This window comes from Bos indicus x Bos taurus, chromosome 12 (assembly GCF_003369695.1).
Source record: "Bos indicus x Bos taurus breed Angus x Brahman F1 hybrid chromosome 12, Bos_hybrid_MaternalHap_v2.0, whole genome shotgun sequence".
Classification (NCBI taxonomy): Eukaryota; Metazoa; Chordata; class Mammalia; order Artiodactyla; family Bovidae; genus Bos; species Bos indicus x Bos taurus.
This window is the reverse complement of record NC_040087.1, coordinates 11,299,228-11,322,931: the sequence shown is the minus strand read 5'-3', so window position 1 is coordinate 11,322,931 and position 23,704 is coordinate 11,299,228. Positions and strand designations below refer to the sequence as shown.

Here is a 23,704-nt window from a genome sequence, read left to right as displayed (position 1 = left end):
TGAGTCGTGCCTTTTAGTTTATGAACCTGCTGCCAAAGGAAGAAAGGGTCAATCGGTATACCTACCACTGACCTTTCTGAATAACTTATTATTCATAATTATGCTAAGTTGCAAATAATTACCGGTCAAAGCTAAGTAAAGTGATGAGGTTTAACTAAAAATATTTAGCTCTTCTAATAAAGTCTCTTCCTTATCCATTCAACTTTCAAAAACTGTTTACACAAGAGTTTTAGATCTTAATAAGAAGCAACACTTGGAAATAGAAGTATAACTTATTTTCTATTAACTTCTAATTTTCTAATTATCTTTCTAATATAAAACCACATCTATTTCCTAATTTTAAAAAGCAGAAGGATGACTCTTCATGGGAAAACCAGCTAAACCTATCTTTATTAAAATGTAGCCTGTTAGTTAAAATAGTGCCTAGATTTTATTGTTCCACTAACAATTACCCATGCTCTAACTTTAAAAGCAAGCATACAAATTTAAAAATCCACAATCACACTATTAAGTAATAGATAACTAATCGTGAAACAGTTAAATATAGACCTTTGGTGACAATATGTCAAATTTATTAATAAAATTCCACTAGAAAAGTATACCCATTAAAAACAATAACCTTTTAGTGTTCTTATAAGCCCCTTACTCAGTAAATTTCAGACTGACATTTCCTTTGACACTACTTATAGTACATGCATATAATTTCAGTTCATCTATTATTAAGCTAAGGTGCACACCATTACTTGAATAGAGAAAATCTCTTTCTATAATAAAGTGAGTAAAAAGACTACAGCAAAACTGAATAAAGACCAAATTTTACCTTTTCTGTATTGTAATACAGAGATTTCAAAGTAGTAAACAAGGGCGGGCAGCCTTTACTGAAGTTAACCCTCAGGAACTTATCCATTAGTTCTCTAAATTTTTCACCTAGGAATAAAAGTGTACTTTGTTAAACTTCAATTGATGGAAACAGCTCTCAAAGTTATTTTATAAATAAAAATAAAACTTCTTCAGCAACAACAATTCCCCTATCCAACGTTTAAACCCAAAAAGTTAGCATTGCTTGTTTGTTACTGCCAAAGAGTGTAACACCAAATATCTCAGTTGGCACGTTTATTTCCCCTAGATATAGGTTCAAAATATCTTCAAGTAACATCTCAAAAGACCAGCAAGCAAAATAACTAGGCAGTTTTGAAGAAGAGTAACCTACTATGCAGTCTGCTGCTGCTGCTAACTCCCTTCCGTCATGTCCGACTCTGTGTGACCCCAGAGACGGCATCCCACCAGGCTCCCCGTCCCTATGACTCTCCAGGCAAGAACACTGGAGTGGGTTGCCATTTCCTCCTCCAATGCATGAAAGTGAAAAGTGAAAGTGAAGTCGCTCAGTCGTGTCTGACTCCTATCGACCCCATGGACTGTAGCCTACCAGGCTCCTCCGTCCATGGGATTTGCCAGGCAAGAGTACTGGAGTCTACCTTTCCTAATCTCACTGACCAGCACAGGCTCAACCCTACTATCTGACATCTCAGAAGGCACTCTGCAAACTTTAGAAAAGGGTTCTACTGTGACCAGCACCGTATGCAAGTAGTAGTCAAAATACCTTCTTAAACACTAACATATTTACAAATGTCTTCCAGATCAACTAATGCTTTACTCCATCATTCGTCCCACAATCATCTATCAAGCACCTACTATGTGCCAGGCACTGTTTCAAGTATCCAAGATATAGCTGTGATTAAAACAAAAAAAATTTTTTTAATTCTGCCCTCATAGAACTTATTAACATTCTAGTGGGCGAGATGGATAATTAAGTAAAATAACAAACATAAGACATCAGTGTCCTGGGGCATGCTAACATTAGAATTAAATAAATACCCCATTTGTAACATTAAGTAAATACATCTCCTATTATTGCTAAACCCTTACCAAAAAGTTTCAGTATCACTTTTTAAAAGCAGAAAGAACTGAAAAACAAAATTAATTTTAAATATGAAGGCTCTAACTTTTTGACAGTAAGGGTTAACAATTGTAAGAGCATGGATCTGGCCATGCAAAAGAAAAAAATATATAGGTCATGAATGGTTTAAGCTAATGTAAGACTACTGAAATGAATTTTCCTAATGCTTCTCTATGAAATCATGACATTTTACCAAAATACTCAACAACCCAAGTGGTTTTTATCTGCTGTGACTAACATTGTTGAACTAAACATGCATACTCAACATATTACAGATGTCATAAAAATTAAGAGAAATTCAAATTTTATTGGATTACAAATTTATCTAACATAAAAACAGGTTCAAGATTTGTTACTTATAAAGGCTGTTGTCAGATGATCTCTAATCTTTGTAACAGAGGAAGTACTGGAAAGATTTATCTCTGAAACTATTTTTGATTTTAAGGAAGTAATGATATATATTTAACCCAGAGTAAAATTTTGTGCAATCTTCATAACCCTGTGCAGTCTTGATAACCTTGAAGTGCTGGGCTGGATGAAGCACATGCTGGAATCAAGATTGCCGGGAGAAATAACAATAACCTCAGATATGCAGATGACACCACCCTTATGGCAGAAAGTGAAGAGGAACTAAAGAGCTCTTGATGGAAGTCAAAGAAGAGAGTGAAAAAGTTGGCTTAAAACTCAACATTCAGAAAACGAAGATCATGGCATCTGGTCCCATCACTTCATGGCAAATAGATGGGCAAACAATGGAAACAGTGACAGCCTTTTTTTTTGGGCTCCAAAATCACTGCAGATGGTGACTGCAGCCATGACACTTGCTCACAGAAAAGCTATGACCAACCTAGACAGCATATTAAAAAGCAGAGACATTACTTTGCCAACAAAGGTCCGTCTAGTCAAAACTATGGTTTTTCCAGTAGTCATGTACGGATGTGAGAGCTGGACTATAAAGAAAGCTGAGTGCTGAAGAATTGATGCTTTCGAACTGTGGTGCTGGAGAAGACTCTTCAGAATCCCATGGACTGCAAGGAGATCCAACCCGTTCATCCTAAAGGAGATCAGTCCTGAATATTCCTTGGAAGGATTGATGCTGAAGCTGAAACTCTAATACTTTGGCCACCTGATGCGAAGAACCGACTCCTTGGAAAAGACCCTGATGCTGGGAAAGATTGAAGGCAGGAGGAGAAAGGGATGACAGAGGATGACATGGCTGGATGGAATCACCGACTCGATAGACATGAGTTTGAGCAAGCTCCGAGAGCTGGTGATGGACAGGGAAGCCTGGGGTGCTGCAGTCCATGGGGTCGCAAAGAGTCAGACACAACTGAGCGACTGAACGGAACTGATAACCTGGGATTTTCAAAAGATTATATACAAAGTATGCCAAAACTACAGAAAATATCACTTTGGGTTGGATATACATGATTATTTCCTCAAAAATAAAAACTAGTTTTAGAAATCAAATCTTTCCAGCACTTGCTCTGATATAAAACAAAGGTTAACAATATTGTGCTAGGCGGTCAGAGACCCTATTGCTTACTTCCTGTGTGACATTATCCACTCAAAGATGAGGATACCATCACCAGCCTCAAGAGTACTCTTTCAAGGCTCACATGAGATGAAAAGTATAGAGTGTAAGCACACAGTAACCACTCAATAAATGCTGTCTATCATCACACGCATTGACATTTAACAGCTGTTGAATTTCTAAAGTCAGAAGTGTTTCCACATGCACTATTATCGACTGAGACAATAGGCATTTTATCTTCATGTCAGAGGCTACTCTAAAAACTCTTCAAATCTCAACCTATTCAGAGGATACTAGCAAGATCTCATTTAAAAAACAAGGCATTCCTTTCTCAAGTACCCACTAAAACCTCTTCTCCCATTAAATTGTTATTCCAACTGTGCAAAAGGTCTTCTGTACTGATACAGGACTGAACTCCAGACAGAGTCCAGTGAAAAGGAAAACCAGGTACAGAACAACCTATGCTCCTTTTGTACAAAAGGGAGAGGAAAAAGGAAAATTACACATAAGCCCTCACACACATACTTTTGCTTGCATACGCACAATTTATTTCTGGACGAGTACACCATCTACTAGTCATAATGGCTGTCTCTGGGGAAGCAACCCTGGTGGCCAGAAGACAGAGACATGCAGAAGGCCTTTCAGTTGAAGCCCGTTTTGACCCTTTTATTGGGAACTATATGAACACGGTGTTTAAACCAGAAGCCTATACTGCTACTCAACTGCCCAGTCACACACTATATCCCCAAATTACTATTTACCCATCTCATAAATGTATTTTTTTATATTAAGAAAAACTTATTCACAAACTTATTCACAAAAATAACTTCCCTTCTTCCTAATTACTAGGACTCCCATAGGCTTTCCTTTAGAGGCGGAAAAAAAAAACTATCAATTATTATGTGCCTATTTAGAACTGCAGCTTGTAAAACAAGTTTTCTATCTTCAGAGACGCTATGCTAATTCTTCATTAGATGTAGCAGATTCACATAAAAATTGATATTCCCCAAAACCACCACTAAAATAGTGAACAAAAGCAAGATCAGACAGTATCTGATAACCTGGAAATTTATTCTAAATAATGGTGCATGTTCTCACTACAAAACAGAAACGATAATCATGTGACCTAATGGAGGTATCAGCTAACACTACAGTGGTAATATTGGAATATATAAATGTATATTATATCAATACCTCATACACCTTAACATACAATATGTCAATTATATCTCAATAAAAAACAAAACTAATCCAATGAAACAAAAATAAAATAGGAGCAAAATGTGATGAGCATTCTCTGTTTAATACTCTGGATCATCTCCTTCCCTCTTTCTCCCTCCTTGGCCAGTGAAGACTAATACATCACGATAAATTAAACTAGGTATTTTGAAAAGCTCTGTTTTCATAACACTTTTCAGGCTGTTGGAGAATCTCCTCAGGACTTTGGCTGTGTTCACTAATCTGTTGGTAATAAATCTTTTTACTTAAAAACCAGAAAGCCTTTTTCAAAACTTGTATCTTCAAGGCCCATCACATTTCTAGGAAAACATCTTACTAGTAGCCTTTGGTAATGCTGAGATACCTTTCTTATGACACATAAAAATATTTCTAAGCAGGCAAAAAAACTTCATGAAGTAGTCACCTGTTGCACAGGTTCAATTAAGTAGCTGCATAATTTTATATATGGTCCCCAGAGCTTTGTAAACACATGTTTATGTTAGAACCTCACATGATGGTTGCTGACCCTGAAGCCCAAGCCCTCAAGAGCCCTCAACTAAGGCCGTGCTTGTAAAAAGACCCCTTTAGCATTTCAAACACAGAACATCCTAAAGGGTCCAGAATCATTCCATTTTAACCTAGATCACATTTTACAGTCAAAGCTGGCTCCAGGCTATCTTTCAGTAAAAATCTATTTCCTACCCTATACACAAAAGGCCACCCACGGTATGACTCCAATTACACAAAATGTCCGAAACAGGCAAGTCCACAGGCACAGAAAGTTAGACCGCGGCTGCCTGGTGCAGGGGCGAGAGCTGGGAGTGACTGCTAATGGGTATGAGTTTTCTTATTGGAGTGATGACCATTTCCTGAAACCAGAGAGTAATGATGGGTGTGCAACTCCCTGGGGATACTAAAACACTGAGCTGCACACTTTAAAAAGTGAATTTTATGGTATGTGAGCTACATTTCGACAAGTTGCTTTACTGTTTTTTGTTGTTTTTTTTTTTTTTTTTAAAGAAGATACAGAAATGTGAGTCCAAGCATTTTCCAGAAAACACTTTTTTACTAGGGAAATGCTCCTCCAAGCTCAGTACATTCCACCTTGGAAACTCACAATGTATCTACTGGAAGTTCCAGGAAATCCTGCAGAAACCTGACTGCTACATTTAACCAAGTTTCCCAAATTCACCTGACTGAAAAATATCTCAGTACATTGGCACTCTCCCCACCAAGCCTATTAATATCCACTTGGACTTAATGTTCCCTTGAAAACATTAGCAAATTTGCCTAGTTCACAAAGTCAAAACAAAACAGAATCAGAGAAATACTATTCATCATTTATGTAACTGAGAGGCACTATTTATTTTTAAATAAACTTGTATCTACTGTCTAATCCAATACATTTCTAAGAGGTATTGCATATATTTTTAAAGTCAGTCTACTAAAAAGCTCTTAATTTCCATTAACTTTTTGATAAAAGGAAAACAACACAATTATTTAAACAAACATTTCCATTGTAAATGAGAAAATGCCTAAGAAAATACATTCCCTAATGTAAAAAAGTTAAAAATAAATTAAAAAAAAACAAATCACACACAAAAAAGAAAACACTTTCCCTCCTCACCTATGCTTAGGATAGAGATTTTTAAGTCACATTAGCTTTCTAAGGTCTGACTTGTTTCAAAAGACAAGCCAGAAGTCTCAATAAATAATTCATTATCTAAAGCACTTGCAACTAAAAAAAAAAGATGACTTTCAGAAAAAGGCACATGATACCTTCTAAAACTCTCAGGTCCTCAAATCCTGCACAGTGTTGGTATTTCTATTAAAATTGGTAACCAAGTATTAGTCAACCAGTCATACATGCATCTATTATATGATATGTACTCAGCTCTATATACAGAGGTAAGAAATGAACCCTCTCCTCGTACTTAAAACTTAGATTTATGTGTTTTTAAAGCAGGCAAGGAGAACTGGATGGATTTCTATTTTATTGGCACCTTTAAAGAACTGTGTAGACAAATCAGATGTATACAGCCTGCATTACCAAAGAACACATTAAATTTGTGATGGTTAGTTTTGGTTTTTTAAAAAACATATGCAAGACAGCAAAAGTTTTTTAAAAAACTATATGCAAGACAGCAAAAGAGACACAGATGTAAAGAACAGACTTTTGGACTATGTGGGAAAAGGCAAGGGCGGGATGGTTTGTGAGAACAGCATTGAAACATGTATATTACCATATGTCAAACAGACGACTAGGGCAAGTTCAATGCATAAAGCAGGACACTCAAAGCTGGTGCTGTGGGACAACCCAGAGGGATGGGCTGGGAAGGGAGGTAAGTTCAAGATGGGGGGACACATGTGTACCCATGGCTGACTCATGTCAATGTAGGGCAAAAACCACCACAACACTGTAATTAGCTTCCAATTAAAATAAAAAAATTAATTGGAAAAAAAAGCGTCAAAAAAAAAAAAAAAAGATGGAAATAATCTAAAGCAACTTCTAGAGGGAAATATTTCAAAAAAAATTTTTTTTCTGGAATACAGATGTGTTCAATGAGATCTGTATGTTGTATTGTGTTAAACTGTAAATAATGTGATTTTGATTTATGCTGTGTTAGCAATAATTTTAAAAGGAAGCTGGAGCAAAAAAAGAAAAAGGCACATAAAATCATCAATGAAGTCATTAACTATCTCAAGAGCTAATATACTCTCTACCTCTTATAAGCTCAATAGCAAATGAATTCAGCTACACACTACAATTTAGATCTAGGTCATGAATACACTATTGTTCAATAAAAACAAATCATAAGAGTATATACCACAGTGCTCCAAATTACCTAAAGTACAAAATGGGGTTTTCTGTTTTTATTTCTAGGGATACAAAATACATGGTTCTACAAAAATGATAAAAAGCTAAATTCAGGAATGTGGTCAACTCTGAGGAGAGGGCCCTGCACAGGATTGATGACATTCTTAAACACTGTGGCAGGAACAAAGAATTCACAACTCTCTGAATTTATGTCCTAAAAAAGAAAATCTAGAACTTCAAAACTTTTACCACTTAAATCACAATACCTCACATATAATTTTTCATCAGTTCTATGGAATTTAATTTACCTTCTAAATATGGTTTTTAGTTTTTAAAGTCACATAAGAAAAACCATTTTATATAGATAACTTCTGACACTTAAAATCAACATAAAGCTAAACCAACATAAATACTCTTAACAACATATATATAACAAATTAATAACTGATGACTCCCACCCCTAAGACTGGTGTGCTCTCTTCCAGAAACAAGTTTTTAAAATGTGATTGGCGTTGAGTAATTTGAACAAGTAATGATTAGTGTTACAAAAGATATCCTAATATTACCTGGGGCAAGATTCAAAGGTAATCTTCTAGGTGAAATTGCTCTGGGGTGCTGCTTACTAATGTCTTCATAAATTTGAAGTCTCTCTTCTAAAGTGCCTATTATCAGTAAATATGTGTGAGATTCAAAGCATCAGAACTATTATCTATGATAAAAACTTTAAAACTTTTATCTAGGATAAAAACTAATAAACTTTAAAAAAAGTATGTTATAAATTAAAAATCTCATGATCAATATTAAAACTTCTCTTTTTGTAGGAATCACATTAAAAACTCGGTGGTAGTGAAATAATATAACCAGTAAATGATCATTTTAAATTCAAAGTCAGAGAAATCCAAAACCTGTCACAACAGATTCTACATCCAACTCAAATCATATACACACAACACTCACAGAAGCAACATACCCCTCTTACATTCCTGCATGCACAATCCACAGAAAAAAAAATGTTCCTTTAGAACATACCTTACATAAATCCTCTAACCTAATATAACCCATATAAATCCAACAGAAGTCTATAGCACCTAGAGATAAGCTTAAAGAAGCAACAGTTTTAGGGTTATGACTGCAATATCTTAAAAGATAAGAATTAAGTTTCTAGGGTCACTTTGACACTTAAAATCTTCAATGAAACTGTATAATAAAGAACTCCATCAGTTCATGTCCCTGTCCAGGTGCCCAAGAAAAAGTACAGACTTTTGAAAGTGGCAATTACTTCACCCAAGTATTATGATATAAAATGTACTTCTAACAGAAAGTTGTATCTTCCCTCTCGAGACCAACCTAATTTTATAGTACCAAACACAGTATCTATAAGTAAACTAAAGTAACAATCTGAAGAATAGGTTCTAGGTCTAGTTTATTACTCTAAAATACTATCCTGCATAATCTACAGAAAGACTATTTAATATGAGCGATAAGATATTTACAGCAAACATCAAGAAAAAGCAAACAAACTCGTTTTTAAACTATAAGGTTCTAGGTGGATTTTAATTCAGACCACACATACGTAATTATTGTAAGAATAACCGTTGGTGCAAGCAGTCAAGGTATCTCCACAGTAAATGTAGTGTTCAGTACCAAGATTATAAACACAGAACTTTAAAAAGTCAAGTCTGGTTTTATTTAGACTCCTTCCTTCCTCCAATAGTATGTTTCGGAGCTCCAAAGTGGTTGAGTTTTTGAAAGTGGGATATGAGAAAAATTATTCTCACACTCTGTTAATGATCTGGGAACTTCAGGAAATATTAAGGATCCTTATACTAATATTTACAAGAAGGTTATTGCAAAATTCTAAAATGCAGTTCTCATATTTATGCCTAATCCTGGGAAATGAAACAAGCTGAGTACAAAAACAAATTTCCCACTAGCTCAGATAAAACAAGTCTTATAAACGTAGTTAAATCAAGACCAACCCACTTCAATGTCCTTTGTGAAGTCACATGTTGGAGCTCCAGAACTTACCATGGGGGAGAAAAGGTTCTAAGGAACCGAGAACAATAATGGAATTAGTTTCATAATCAATGTATTTTATAGTGAGCATGGATCCTGGCAAATGGAACACAATACATTCATTTTACTAAAACAGTTATTAATGAACGTCAGTACCTGGTAGTTTAAAGAAAAATCAGTTATCTCACACTTCTAACCTTCCGACACGACTTTGTCCCTTTTTTTTAAAAAGAGATTACTAATCTAACCAATATTTTAATTTTCATTATTTTCTAAAAAACAATTACGTAAGGAAATGTTTTAGTAATTTGTGATATTACATTTTAAATACAAACACGAAACTTGGATTTAAGCATACAGGTAATTAGGATAACTAAAAATAAATTTTTTCTCAAATTTCTTCCTACTGTAAATATGGATAGGTACCTATTTACCATATTTTTTGGATTTAAAAATTTTGCTATTTCAATACCTTTGAGTTTCATAATTATTTCATACTAGTTTCATAATTATTTCAGCCAAATACTTACCCGTGAGTAAATATAATTTTGGCAGTACTAACTGCTCCTAAAAATACTTAATTATGAAAATACTAGGGAAAGTTTAGAATAATATTCTAGATTCTGAAAGAAGTCAAGGTTATCAAATTTCAAAATATGTATTCATATTCGGCACAAATTAGCCTAGTTTGAAAGTAAAACGATAGTTTTTATGCTGATGCAGTGTACAACATACTCTCAACAACCTTGCTTTGGTCCAATTCTTATGCTTAAGAGATTGAGAGTAACAGTCCTCTAATTGTTTAAAAATATTTAATAATTATAGCATTTCCCAGAAAGGGAATGCCCATTTTCTTCCCCACCATTCTAGTCACCTAAATTGGTAATTGACAATTGGGATGAATAAACCTAAAATTATCTGTAAGTGTTTATCACTGAAATATTTTAAATATCTGAATTCATTTTCACTCCCATGTTTAACCTGCAGCTTTCCCAAATGGAAAAATAAATGCTAATGTTAAAAATATACATCCTCAAATATGACTATAACTTTATATTTTACTACTTTTTTTACTATACTTCAAACACTAGTTAAGAGAAGGTAGGAGAAAAATCATTACATACTAAGTTGCAGAGCTTTTTCCAAGCCTTCATAATAACACCAATTTTCTGCATTCCGATCAATCAAGTTTTTGAATACTTCACTCGCTTCTTTTAATCGCCCCACTTTCAACAGCATTTCCCCTAAAATTAAGTTTAAATGTCACATTCATTTTACTTAAACATTAAATACCTTTCTGAGCCCAGAGGTTTTCACTAACCATTATTAGTATAGTAGATATTTATGAAAGACAGAATTTTGTGTGCTTCCCTTCAGGGTTTGTTGCCATTGTAGTTTAAATAACTAAAGATTAATTCAGAGTTTGCCTTCAGAAATGAACCTTCATTTACATATTCTATTAACATTCATTTCTGGCTCCCTCCCACACCCCAAATATGATATTAATTAGTAAAAATTTTTGCTATTTTGTACATTTTTATACACCCTTTAAGATAACTAAAGACACCCTATTTACAGATTGGTAAATAATTCCAATGAAATATCTCTACCTTCCTACTGCAAGATTTTCAATGTACTTTTCCTTACCAATTTTTGTGCTAAACAATTCTCCATTTAATTCTCTTAGTGTCCTTTCCAGGTCACTAAAATCGGAGAAGTTTAACTCACAAAACAATAACACTAAATATTATTTCAGAGCAAGAAACTACACAAAACAAGTTCACCTGAGAGTCATCTCTAACACTCCGTTCCTTTAACTAAGCCATATAAATTGCAAATGGGAATGGGAAAGGGCATCTCAACTTCTCAGATAAAAGCAAATCTAATCAAGACAATGGGGAGAATCTCGAAAAAGAATATACCTCAACTTTCTAACACTAAGCTTTCCCACTTCCTGAAGAATCTGTTTCAAACAACCCTTTGAAATGTCTTCAGTCATACATACTATTTCAGCTTTTATCATCATCATATTATAGTGGTTATTATACGTATTATTTTGCTATTTACATGTATTATATATTACTCAATCTCTAGAATAAGACTAACAGGAGTGGGAGAGCGGTTCAAGGGGGGAGGGGACGTATGTACACCAGTCACCAATTTATGCTTACATACAACAAAAGTAACTATCCTCTAATTTAAAAAAAGATTAACAGGTATAATTATGAATTTTACCACTTTCTAGCTTTGGAACCCTGAGTAACTTATAAAACTTTCAATTCCCATTTCCTTGCTTGCAAAATATCAACTGTATCAGTCTATTTTTATGATCATCAACTGAAATAATGCACTTAAAATGGTCAACACAGTACTTGATACAAAGTGAATACAAATAAGCATCTTCTACTTAAAACTATAAATAGTATGTCAACTATACTTCAATTTAAGGAAAAGGAAAACAAAAACAACAACAAAAAAAAACCTGTGACTGTGCCCCATTCCTCCGCAGGAGTAGAGGAGAGCAGTTAAAAGGACTCAAAAAATGGCACGAAGGAACCTTAAAAGGATACTGCTAAGTGAAAAAAGCCAATATAAAAAGGCGGCTGCTGCTGCTGCTATGTCGCTTCAGTCATATCTGACTCTGTGCGACCCCACAGATGGCAGCCCACTAGGCTCCTCTGTCCCTGGGATTCTCCAGGCAAGAACACTGGAGTGGGTTGCCATTTCCTTCTCCAATTATAAAAAAGCTACGTACTATGATTCCATCTCTAACACATACTGTAAAAGGTACAAGTAAGGAGACAGGAAAAGGATTTTGGATTGCCAAGGGCTGGAGGCAAGGAGAAACAAACAGGTAGAACACAGGATTTTTACGGCAGTGAAACTATCCCGTATGATACTACAATGGTAGATACATGTCATTACACATTTTTTAAACCCTAGAAGGTGTGCAACACCAAGAGTGAACCCAAATACAGACTACAGGCCCGCAGCAGGGAGGAGTCTGCGCGCGTGTGAGGACAGAGGGCGCATGGGAAACCTTTGTGTCTTCCACTCAGTGTCTACGCACCTAGAACTGCTCTAAACAATAAAGTCTATTTAAAGCAAAGCAAACACACACACAAAGTAAAGGCTCTGAAATCAGAAAGGTATGTTTAGAAATTAACTCCTAAAAGGCTAACCTCTTCTAGTTTCTTCAAATACAAAAAGGGGAAATAACACCCGTGTTAGAAGTGATAAAATATTCCAAGAAATTAAGCCAGTTGAGCAATTACTACTGTGAAAGACTAAATAAATCTTGGCAAGTATTTTTATTAAGCTTTAGAAGTCCTGCAACTATATGAGATTTTAGTTTTAAACTAATTTGTAATTTAAATGGACAGTCTATACAATATTCCTCAGGAAATGGGTAACTGATCAGCAAAGTTAAATATAAAAAAGAAAATGTTTGACTTTGTTGAATAACCCTTTTAACAAACTATTTCTCAGGATTCTGTCTTATTAGCCCATAATGAAAATAAATGAATGTTGCTTTCATGATGATCCCAGTGTCACCATTTACTAATCTCATTTTACTACATATGAAGGTAAGAATTGGGAGAGGAGATGAATATGAAGGCAGTATAACACACTACTTTAGAAAATGGAATCTGGTGTCAAAATCCCTGCATTCAAATCCTGCACTACTAAGCCTAATTGGCTGTGTGACTCTGGGCAAGTCACTTAACCTCTCTGTTCCTCAGTTCCTGATCTCTAAAATGGATATAACAACTACATCATAAGGTTGTTATGAGGATTACATTAATTAATAATGGTTTAATAATAGAACTGTTTAGAACACTGCCTGATATATAGTCTCACTTAAGTGTTAGGACATGAAAGTGAAAGTGTTAGTAAGTCCTGTATCTTTGCAACTGCCAGGCTCCTCTGTCCATGGAATTTCACAGAATCCTTGAGTAGGCTGTAGGATACTTGTGAGAATACTTGAGTAGGTTGTTATCTCCTTCTTCAGGAGATGCTCCCTGACCCAGGGATCACACCCTCTGCAGGCAGATTCTTTACTGTATGAACCACCAGGGAAGCCCAAATACAGCTTCTATTCTCATCTTTAATTGAGACCATTTTTTAAAAAAAGAAAAAGCAATTCAACTAACCTTTAATTTCTTCCACCAAAAGTTTATCACATATTTGTTTCTCATATGTTTCTATATGTTCCAAAGATTCCTGAAACAGATCTGCCTCCCTCATCACTTGATTCTGGTACAGTATCAGTTCACTGTATTCATAGTCTATTTTGCTGGGAGGAACCTGGAAAAACAAAACAAAACAAATAACCTTATTTATATAATAACATAAAGCAGTTACAGATCTTTAACTGACTTCTCAGGAATGTCATTCACACAGACTTTAAAAAGCAACCTACAAGCAATTACACATAGAAGAGTGATCAACAGCAAAGATTAATATATTCTTTAAAACAAATGAAGGGATGGGGATTTCTGCAAAAGGAAGAGATCAGCATATCCTATTACCAAAGAAAAGTAAAATAACGGGATTAAAATCCTAAAGAATCTTCCAAAAAAGAAACCTACTAGAAAATCACTTTAGCAAAGTGACAGAATACAAGACCAATATATGAGAATCAACTATATCTCTCTATACCAGCAACAAATAATCCCAGCCCCCAAAAAATTAAAATAATTTCACTCACAACAGCACTATAAAGAACATTCAGGAATATATTTAAGAAACAAGACTCATACCAAAGAGTACAAAACATTCAAAGAGAAATTAAAGACCTAAATACATCAACAGACATTTCATTCCATGTACATGGATCGTAATACTTAATATTTTTTGACTCAGTATTTTTTCTCCCACGTTGATCTAAAAATGCAATGCAATCCCTATCAAACTCTTAGTAAGGTTTCAGAAACCGACAAGCTGACCCAAAGGTTCAAATGGAAACCGAAGGAACCCTGCATGTACCAGCAGAATCATAAAAAGAAAAACAAAGTAGGAAGACTTCAAATTTCAAACATATTATAAAGCTACATCAATAGAGACAATGTGGTTGGTAATGGCATAAGGGCAGACATAGAGATCAATGGAACAGAATACAAGCTTCAGAAATAAGCCTTTATAACCTGGTCAATCAATTTTCGACAGATGTGCCAATAAGACAGGGTAGTCTTTTCAACAGTGATAGTGGAACAATAAAATATCCATATGCAAAAAAGTAACCTTAGACACATATCTCATACCATATACAAAAATTAACTCAAAATGGATCACGGACCTAAATGTGAGCACTAAAACTATACAAGAAATCTCAGAATAGGAAAAAAGTCTTCATGACTATTTGTATAAGAAAAAAGTTAGTAAACTGGATTTCAAAATTATAAACTTTTCCTCTTCAAAAGACATCATTAATAGCATGAAAAAACAAATTACAGACTAGAAGAAAATATTTTCGAATGATATATCTGATAAGGAGCTTGTACTGAGAATATAAAAGAAATTATTAACAAATAACCCAACTAAAAAATGGGCAAAGAGTTGAACAGACATCTTATCAAAGAAGAAATATAAGTGACTAGTAAGATATGTTACTAGTAAGTAGTTACTAGTTATCATGTTACTAGTAAGTAACATGATAAAATACTGAGTATCATTAATTTCTGGAAAAATGCAGATACAATCAAAACAAATATTACTACATACCCACTAGGAGACTATCATCAAAAAATTGAACAGTAACAGGTATAAGGATGGGTAGAAATTGAAATTCTCACACATTGCTAGTAGGAATGTAAAATGGTCCAGTCACTTAGAAAAACAACTGAACAGTTTATGGAAAAGATAAATATATACTTACCATAGAACCAAGTAATTTCATTCCTAAGTATCTACCCAAAAGAAATAAAAATATATGTCCACACACAAACTTATACACAAATGTTCACAGCAGCACTATGCATAGCTAAAAGTAAAAACTACATACATGTCCATCAATTGTTGAATGGATAAACAAAGTGTGGTGCATCTCCAAAATGAAATAGTATATAGCACTAAAAAGGAATTAACCACTAATACTACATGCTCTAACACCGGTGAACTCAAAAGTATTCTAAATAAAAGACTCTAATGACGAAACACTACATTATGATTGTCTTTATTTGAAGTTTCCAAAAGAGGTCTAAGTATATTCCCTAATGTTAACATATGGAGAGCTCTGTTCTTCCATGTCTTCTCTGGACCAGGCTCTGGACCACAAGGCAGGGACAGAAAGGTTAGCATAGAGGACAGTTACCATGAAAACTCTGTAATTAGAATTACTGGATAAATGAGAAGAGAAAAAACATCCACCATTCTAGCAGGTAAAATTACTTTGGCTATCAAACCCATCATGTTTTGGGTAATGTGTCAAAAGAAAAAGTTTTCATTAAGAAGATACAGAGGGTGATGTCAGGAGAAATGGCAAAGAACTCTAAAGATTCACCTCTCCATATGAGAAAGGAAAGAACAGGTAAAAACTGTCAGAATCACGCTATTCAGAACTCTGAAAATTAACCAAACGCTTCCCTGAGGGCTCACACGGCAAAGACTCCACTTGCAACGCAGGAGACCCAGGGCGATCCCTGGGTCAGAAACATCCCCTGGAGAAGGAAATGGCAACCCATTTCAGTATTCCTGCCTAGAAAATTCCATGGACAGAGAAGCTTTGTGGGGCACAATCCATGGTGTTGCAAAGTTGGACACAACTGAATGAATATCACTTACAGCTATCTGGGGAGCAATTACTGAAGAAAAAAAGCTAGATCTTAAGAAGACCAGTGAGTTTTATGTCATTATAACTTGCCTTAGTCCTATCCCTGGTGGCTCAGACAGTGTCTGACTACAATGCGGGAGACCAGGGTTCAATCCCTGGGTCGGGGAGATCCCCTGGAGAAGGAAATGGCAACCCACTCCAGTATTTTTGCCTAGAAAATCCCAAGGACGGAGGAGCCCGGTAGGCTACAGTCCATGGGGTCGCAAAGCGTCAGACATGACTGAGTGACTTCATTCACTTCACTAGTCCTATCCAAAGCTCTCCAGCTACACAGCAGCCTTGAGAAATAAGCTTGTATTCCCATAGCAGTTTGACAGTCACCAGTGAGAAAAGAATGAAGCTGGGGCTCTTTCAAAGCTTCCTTCCCAAGAACTGTAATTAACTGACCTATCTCCTGGTTCACTGCAAGCCTCCAAATACAAGCCTAACTCAGAGTGTGCCCAGAGCAAAAAAAGCCTCAGGGGGAAAGGGAGAGAGCCTAAGTGCTCAACAAAACTGATCACAAGGGGCCTTTCCTAGTGGTCCAGTGGTTAAGAACCCCTCTGCCAATACAGGGGACACAGGTTTGACCCTTGGTCCAGAAGATTCCACAAGCCGCAGAGCAAACTAAGCCCATCAACTATGACTCCTGAGCCCACGTACCCTAAAGCTCCACAAGAGAAGCCACTGCAATGAGAATCCCACACACCGCAACTAGAGTCGCCCGCGTTCGCCACAACCAGAGAATGCCCGGGCACAGCAATGAAGACTCAGTGCAGCCAAAAAGAAAGAAAAAAGAAAAGCGATTAGAGGCATGTGTTTTACTTTTACAGTGCCTGAAAGATGGGTAACAGTCAGGGCAGACAACAGACTACACAAAAGCCTTAAAGGAATAGCTGGGCAATGTGACGTCCATAGGGGGCACTGAAGTCACACACATACAGAGCTATACGCAGGTTCAAGAATTACCCGAGACAGTTCTGCTGACCTTGAGACTGCACAAGTAAGAGGTCAAAGTTAAGGCAGAGTTGTAAACTGCCTTCAGTTCAGTTGCTCAGTCATGTCCAACTCTTTGTGACCCCATGACCCACAGAACGCCAGGCCTCCCTGCCCATCACCAACTCCCGGAGTCCATGCAAACCCATGTCCATTGAGTTGGTGATGCCACCCAATATCTCATCCTCTGTCATCCCCTTCTCCTCCTGCCCTCAATCTTTCCCAGCATCAGGATCTTTTCAAATGAGTCAGCTCTTCGCATCAGGTAGCCAAAGTATTGGAGTTTCAGCTTTAGCATCAGTCCTTCCAAGGAATATTCAGGACTGATCTCCTTTAGGATGGACTAGTTGGATCTGCTTGCAGTTCAAGGGACTCTCAAGAGTCTTCTCCAACACCACAGCTCAAAAGCATCAATTCTTCGGTGTTCAGCTTTCTTTATAGTTAAACTGTCACATCCACACATGACTACTGGAAAAACCGTAGCTTTGACTAGATGGACTTTTGTTGGCAAAGTAATGTCTCTGCTTTTTAATATGCTGTCTAGGTTGCTCATAACTTTTCTTCCAAGGAGCAAGTGTCTTAATTTCATGGCTACAGTCACATCTGCAGTGATTTTAGAGCCCAAAAAAATAAAGTCTGTCACTGCTTCCACTGTTTCCCCATCTATTTGCCATGAAGTCATGGGTAAACTGCCTGGCTGATGCTAAGGCATACACCAACACAGAGAAATTTAACAATACTACAAGATGAACAAATCGACAAGTCTTTAGTGGGAATGACCGAGAAAGAAAGAAGGCTACTAAAATTGAGAATAAAAGGAAGACCATTACCACATACTCTACAAAAATAAAAAGGATTATAAGGGACTGTTAGGCAAAGTGGTATGCCAACAAATTAGATCACCTAGATGAAATGGACTGACTCTCAAAAAGCACAAGCTGCTGAAACTGACTCAAGAAGAAACAGAAAATCGGAACAGACCAATATCAAATAAAAAGTAAATCATAATTACCAATAATCTTTCCATAAAGGAAAGCCCAGGACCAGATGCCATCACAGGTGAGTATTACCAGATGTTCACCTAAGAACTAATACCATCCTGCAAAAAATACTTCCCAACTCATGCCTTGAAGCCAGACACAGACATCAAAAGAAGAGTACGGCTTAATATCTCTTATCCCAGTATCCCTCACTAATAAAGAAACACAAATTAAAAGAACAATGAGATACACTTCTTCACATGTAGAAGACTGGAAAAACTATTAGTCAAGAAGACTAAGAAAAGCTAACAGTAAGTATGTCCGTCCAGGAAGGACACAGGCAAATAATAACCATCAAACCTTGCTAGTGGGCATATAAATGAGTACAAGTACTTCAAATGGGGAAAACTGAAGACACAGATCTGCAACTCTGCAATTCCAGTTTTAGGTATAAATTGAACAGGAACTCACAAATATGGCTAATGAAACAGCAGAAAAGAATATTCACCATAGCACTAATTTTTAATAGACACGAAACAGTGTAGCTATGGAACACCAAACAGTGGTTTAAAATGGATAAACTAGCCCTACATGTATCAACACAGATGTACCTCTAGGAATGTTGGATTTTAAAAACTGAGTATCATTTCTGTAAAATTTTAAATATACAAAATAACGGTTTGCAACTTTCATGGACTTAATACATAAGGTAAACATGACTAGAAATGATCTATACCAAATTCACAATAGTGGCTACCTCTAGGGAGGGACATGGGAGGATTCTGGCTTTTCTGGAACATTTTAGTTCTTTAAAAAATAATTAAATCTGGAGCAATTATTGCAAAATGCTAACATCTTTTTAATTTCTCTTGGGACACACACTATATTTTTCGCATTTTTACTATTTTTTTTTACTATTTTACTGTTTTATATTTTTTTCATTTTTCTATTTTTTACTATGCACAGTAAAATGTATTTATTATCATGTTTATATAAAATATAAAGCAATATATATTAAAGAAATTCCCACAGTCACAAAACTATTTTCAGTTTCATGTATTCTTTTCTTTATTCATTTGAATATTATTGAAATTATAGCATAAAAACATTTTTATATTGGGAATGCCTAGAAGTCCAGTGGTTTGGACTCTGCACTTCCATTGCAGAAGGCATATAGGTTCAATCCCTGGTCAGGGAACTAGGACCCCACATGATGCATGGCATGGCCAAAATAAAAGAATTCTACATTATAACTTTCTCCAATTATTTAAAAAAATTTTCAATTTTCCCAAAGATCCTTGAGGGGTGGAGGCAATATAGCAGTCAACCATTTTAGCTTGTAGAGGAAGGACATGTTGAAACAAACGTCTTACTTGCTGAGTCTGTCTAAATTCTTCGAGCAGTTTCAGTGCCATCTCATAGTCTTTCAGTAGATGGTGTGCCACGGCATAGCCAATCCAGGAAGCACGTTGTGTCGGGCGCAACTGAAGAAGCTGATATCTTGTCTCCTTAAAAATAAAAAAAAAATCTTTTAAATTCTCTTCACTGTCTTAAGTTTCACTAAAATATAATCCATCAGTTTTAAGACAACATACCTTTAATTCCTTTCTAATGAACTGAATGAACAAGTATCACTGAACTCCAGAATAAAACAAAAATACTGAGGTGGACAAAAAAAATTCATCCAGGATTTTCTGGAAGATGGTACAGAAAACCTAGATTGAACTTCTTGGCCCACCCAATACTTTCTATGTTCCTCATCTAAACTTAAACTCTAGAATACTCCATAACGCTCACTGAAAGACTGTCACTGAAAAGCTGTCCTTGGAGTCAATGCTGTTGGGCTGCCTTATAAAATTAACTGTATATAACAAGAATGTTTTCTAGTAACTGAACACCTTAAGAGAGAGAATAAGATCGCTTTTAATGACAACAGTTTTCTGCATATTAAATTATGATATAAAATTAAGACCTACTTACATTGTTATAACAGGCCCACAGACAGGCTGGACAGAACCAGAGAAAACACTCAAACACCCGACTGGACTTTTCTAGCAGAAAACACCACCGCTGCTACTCTTAAGACAGCTCAGTATTTATGACATTAGGAAGAAAACGCCAGAAATTCCACCTGGTTGCCAGGAAGAATCAAGACCAGCACAAAAGCTTCAGACCAGCACAAAATCTAACTTCCCTACACAGCTCCAGCTTCCTCGTAGTTCATATATGTCTCCAGGTTTTAAGCAAGTGTAACTGCCTAGAAGAACAGGGTCTCATGAAAAACCCTAGCTGCAATGAGTTTTAAAAATGTAATGTTTAGCTTCTATGACTGCCACTGGAACGTGTGCTGGCCATCTACGCTATAGGCCATGAGGAGAACCATGATTAGATCTTTCTTTAAAAGAGGTATCTTTGACAAAACAATTGAGACAATATTCACATCTAAGTGTCGTTCCTTCTAGGAATACCGCATTAGGCTCTTAACAATCTCACCCCTTATTTCCATTGTTATTTCTCTGTCATCCCCCTACTTCATTAAAGTCTGCCTCAGTTTTCATCTCTCTGTCAAATCCTGCCATTATCCTGGGCAAATGCAACACTAACCATCCAATAACTTTTCTTCTTGGAGCCAAGATTTCCTCCTCTTTAATGATCTCCACCCTGTTTCAGGGACCTACTCCCACTACTACACCCTAGACCTTACTGCCGCCCAGAAATCATAAATTCAGGTATCTCACTCTGGCTACAGCTCCTTTGCTATCAAAACTCTCACTTGGGACCTTCCCACCCTTGTTCCTAGATACCACCAGTACCTCTAGTTCCTGGAGTCCTTCACTTCTAACCACCAGCTCTTTTATCTTTATTTATTTCACAACCCCTCCTAGCAACCAGTCTCCCGCAAATACTGTTCTTTATTCCTAAAGATAAATGATTTGAACTCTCACCAAACTTAGCCTGCTAAGTCCTAACCAAAAAAAAAAAATCACATAACCTTGATGAATTAATTGGTGCCATTATTAAGTTCAGCAGAACCCTTGAAACTTCTGCAAAAGTCTAAGTATAGGGTAGAAGGACTTACAGAGCAGTAGAAGGGCAAAAGGAAAAAAGATAATGAAAGAAGACTTACCTAAAGAGAACTATTAAGTCTCGGTAGCCTCCTTCCCATGAGAAAGGGGGAGAATTCCATTTTGAACATTTTGAATTAGGATACTAAGTGGGGTAAGCACCTGTAGATGCCCAGTAGAGTTGACAATAATGGTCTGGGACTACATGTATGGCAATCCTTCTCACGATATCTTGTATTTTCTAACCCATAATAAAGCAAGCTAGTCAATCTCTACATTTAGATTTCTATTATAAAAGCTGTTTGCCAAATTTGTAAATATCAAGCCCACAAAGAATATGGTACAATATTAGGACATAGGAGATACTCTAGCTTTTATAATAAAAAGCATTAAATGAATAAACCAGTTACCCTTTTTGATCAATTTATGCAATTCTGCAACTATCACTGGAGGGGAGATCCCAAGTAACTTCCCCCTTCTACTATAGAATGCAATTAACGATCAAGTCTACATGATGTTAAGTTTACCTCATTCTGAATTCACATGCTTTTAAGTTATAGCTATCGCAAAAACATGTACACTTAAGACTAAAATACTTACTCGATAACCTTCAAGGTCTCTCATTTGGATCTGCAACAGAGAGAGATCCCTCAAAATTTGCAGATTATCTTTATCTAACTTGAGGGCATTTCTGTAACATTTAATAGCTTCATCATATCTCTTATCAGAACGCTGCAAGAGTCCATATACATGCCAACCTATTAAGTTAAGGAAACAGACATTCACAGATACTAGAATATACTATGCTACATATTTAACAGAAAGCTTACCTTAACAAAACCGTATTTTGTTTGGGATTTACCTTAGAATGACTTGAGTAAGAGGGGGATGATACTGCTACTGCTAAGTCACTTCAGTCGTGCCCGACTCTGTGCGACCCCATAGACGGCAGCCCACCAGGTTCTCCCGTCCCTGGGATTCTCCAGGCAAGAACACTGGAGTAGACTGCCATTTCCTTCTCCAATGCATGAAAGTGAAAAGTGAAAGTGAAGTCGCTCAGTCGTGCCTGACTCTTAGCGACCCCATGGACTGCAGCCTACCAGGCTCCTCTGTCCATGGGATTTTCCAGGCAAGAGTACTGGAGTGGGGTGCCATTGCCCTCTCCCAAAAGGGGGATGATAGTGAGATGATAAAAGATGAAACCAGATCAGCCCTGATTGACAGTTGTTAAATTACTGAAGCCAGGTGATAGGCATATAGGGTTTCATTATTCTAGTCTATTTTTGGACATGTCTGAAATTTTTCATAGAATTTTTTTAAGTAACCTTAGAAATTACTGGTAGGAATTCTTCACATTCCCTACCCCAAGTCCTTCACTTTCCTATGCCAGCATCTCAACATGCTCTTAATATCAAACACTGTGTATTAAAACAGAATATACACAAAAATTGCAATTATCTTTTAAAACAAGTATATATTCATTCAATCAACTACAAAACATGTTTTAATTCACTAGTGATTAAAGATGGAGGAGCCTGGTAGGCTGTAGTCCATGGGGTCACTAAGAGTCAGACACGACTGAGCGACTTCCCTTTCAGTTTTCACTTTCATGCATTGGAGAAGGAAATGGCAACCCACTCCAGTGTTCTTGCCTGGAGAATCCCAGGGACAGGGGAGTCTGGTGGGCTGCTGTCTATGGGGTCGCAGAGTCGGACACAACTGAAGTGACTTAGCAGCAGCAGCAGCAACAGTGATTAAAGACCACAAAAAAAAGTAAGTTTTTATTTAATATAAATTAAAGTCTTAGTATATCTTGGAGCTACAAAAAGTATCACACTTACACACCCTTTCTCTTCACTCTGGGGTAAGCACTGGGATAAAGAAATAAGTATTTAGTATTCTGAGAGAACCCTAAGCTAAATATGTAGAAAACAACATTAAGACTACTGATGTTCAATACTGGTCAAGAGCTAGATGATTTAAATGCAAAACATTAACATAAAAGGGCAATACGCGAATTCTGAGTAAGTATACAGACAAGCAAAACATAAATTAAAATAGTTTCAATGATCATCCCTAAAGAATATTTTTGTTTTCTTACACACTGGGGTAGTGGTAAGTATCCAGTGAAGTAACAGCTAAGTCCTTGTGCAGCAGAAACCAAGTTGAAGAATCAATATGATAGTTATACTAAATAAAATCTATCTTACAGGTTCCTTCTGAATGTTCATCTAAGATTTCTAAAGCAAAGTTTAAGGAACTTTTAAGGAACACAAAGTTTACTATACAGGTAAGTCATTCGGAATGGG

General features: G+C 36.2%; 1 protein-coding gene across 10 annotated transcripts in view; it reads right to left on the bottom strand.

Moving 5' to 3' along the window:
- The window catches only part of NAA16 (N(alpha)-acetyltransferase 16, NatA auxiliary subunit), a 63,904-nt gene that overhangs the window by 33,292 nt on the left and 6,908 nt on the right, over positions 1-23,704 (bottom strand). For 6 of the 10 annotated variants that reach the window (XR_003513691.1, XM_027557133.1, XM_027557132.1 and 3 more), the window contains 6 exons: positions 21,996-22,153; positions 19,704-19,838; positions 13,698-13,851; positions 10,668-10,787; positions 8,094-8,189; positions 821-927 (listed from right to left, as the gene is read on the bottom strand). Coding sequence is in view for 8 of the 10 variants with exons in the window: in XM_027557133.1 (XP_027412934.1) it covers positions 821-927; positions 8,094-8,189; positions 10,668-10,787; positions 13,698-13,851; positions 19,704-19,838; positions 21,996-22,153 (770 nt within the window). In the remaining 2 variants the exon portion in view is untranslated. The remainder of the gene's footprint in view (positions 1-820; positions 928-8,093; positions 8,190-10,667; positions 10,788-13,697; positions 13,852-19,703; positions 19,839-21,995; positions 22,154-23,704) is intronic. The other 4 variants (XR_003513692.1, XM_027557126.1, XM_027557127.1 and 1 more) reach the window with 4 other exon arrangements.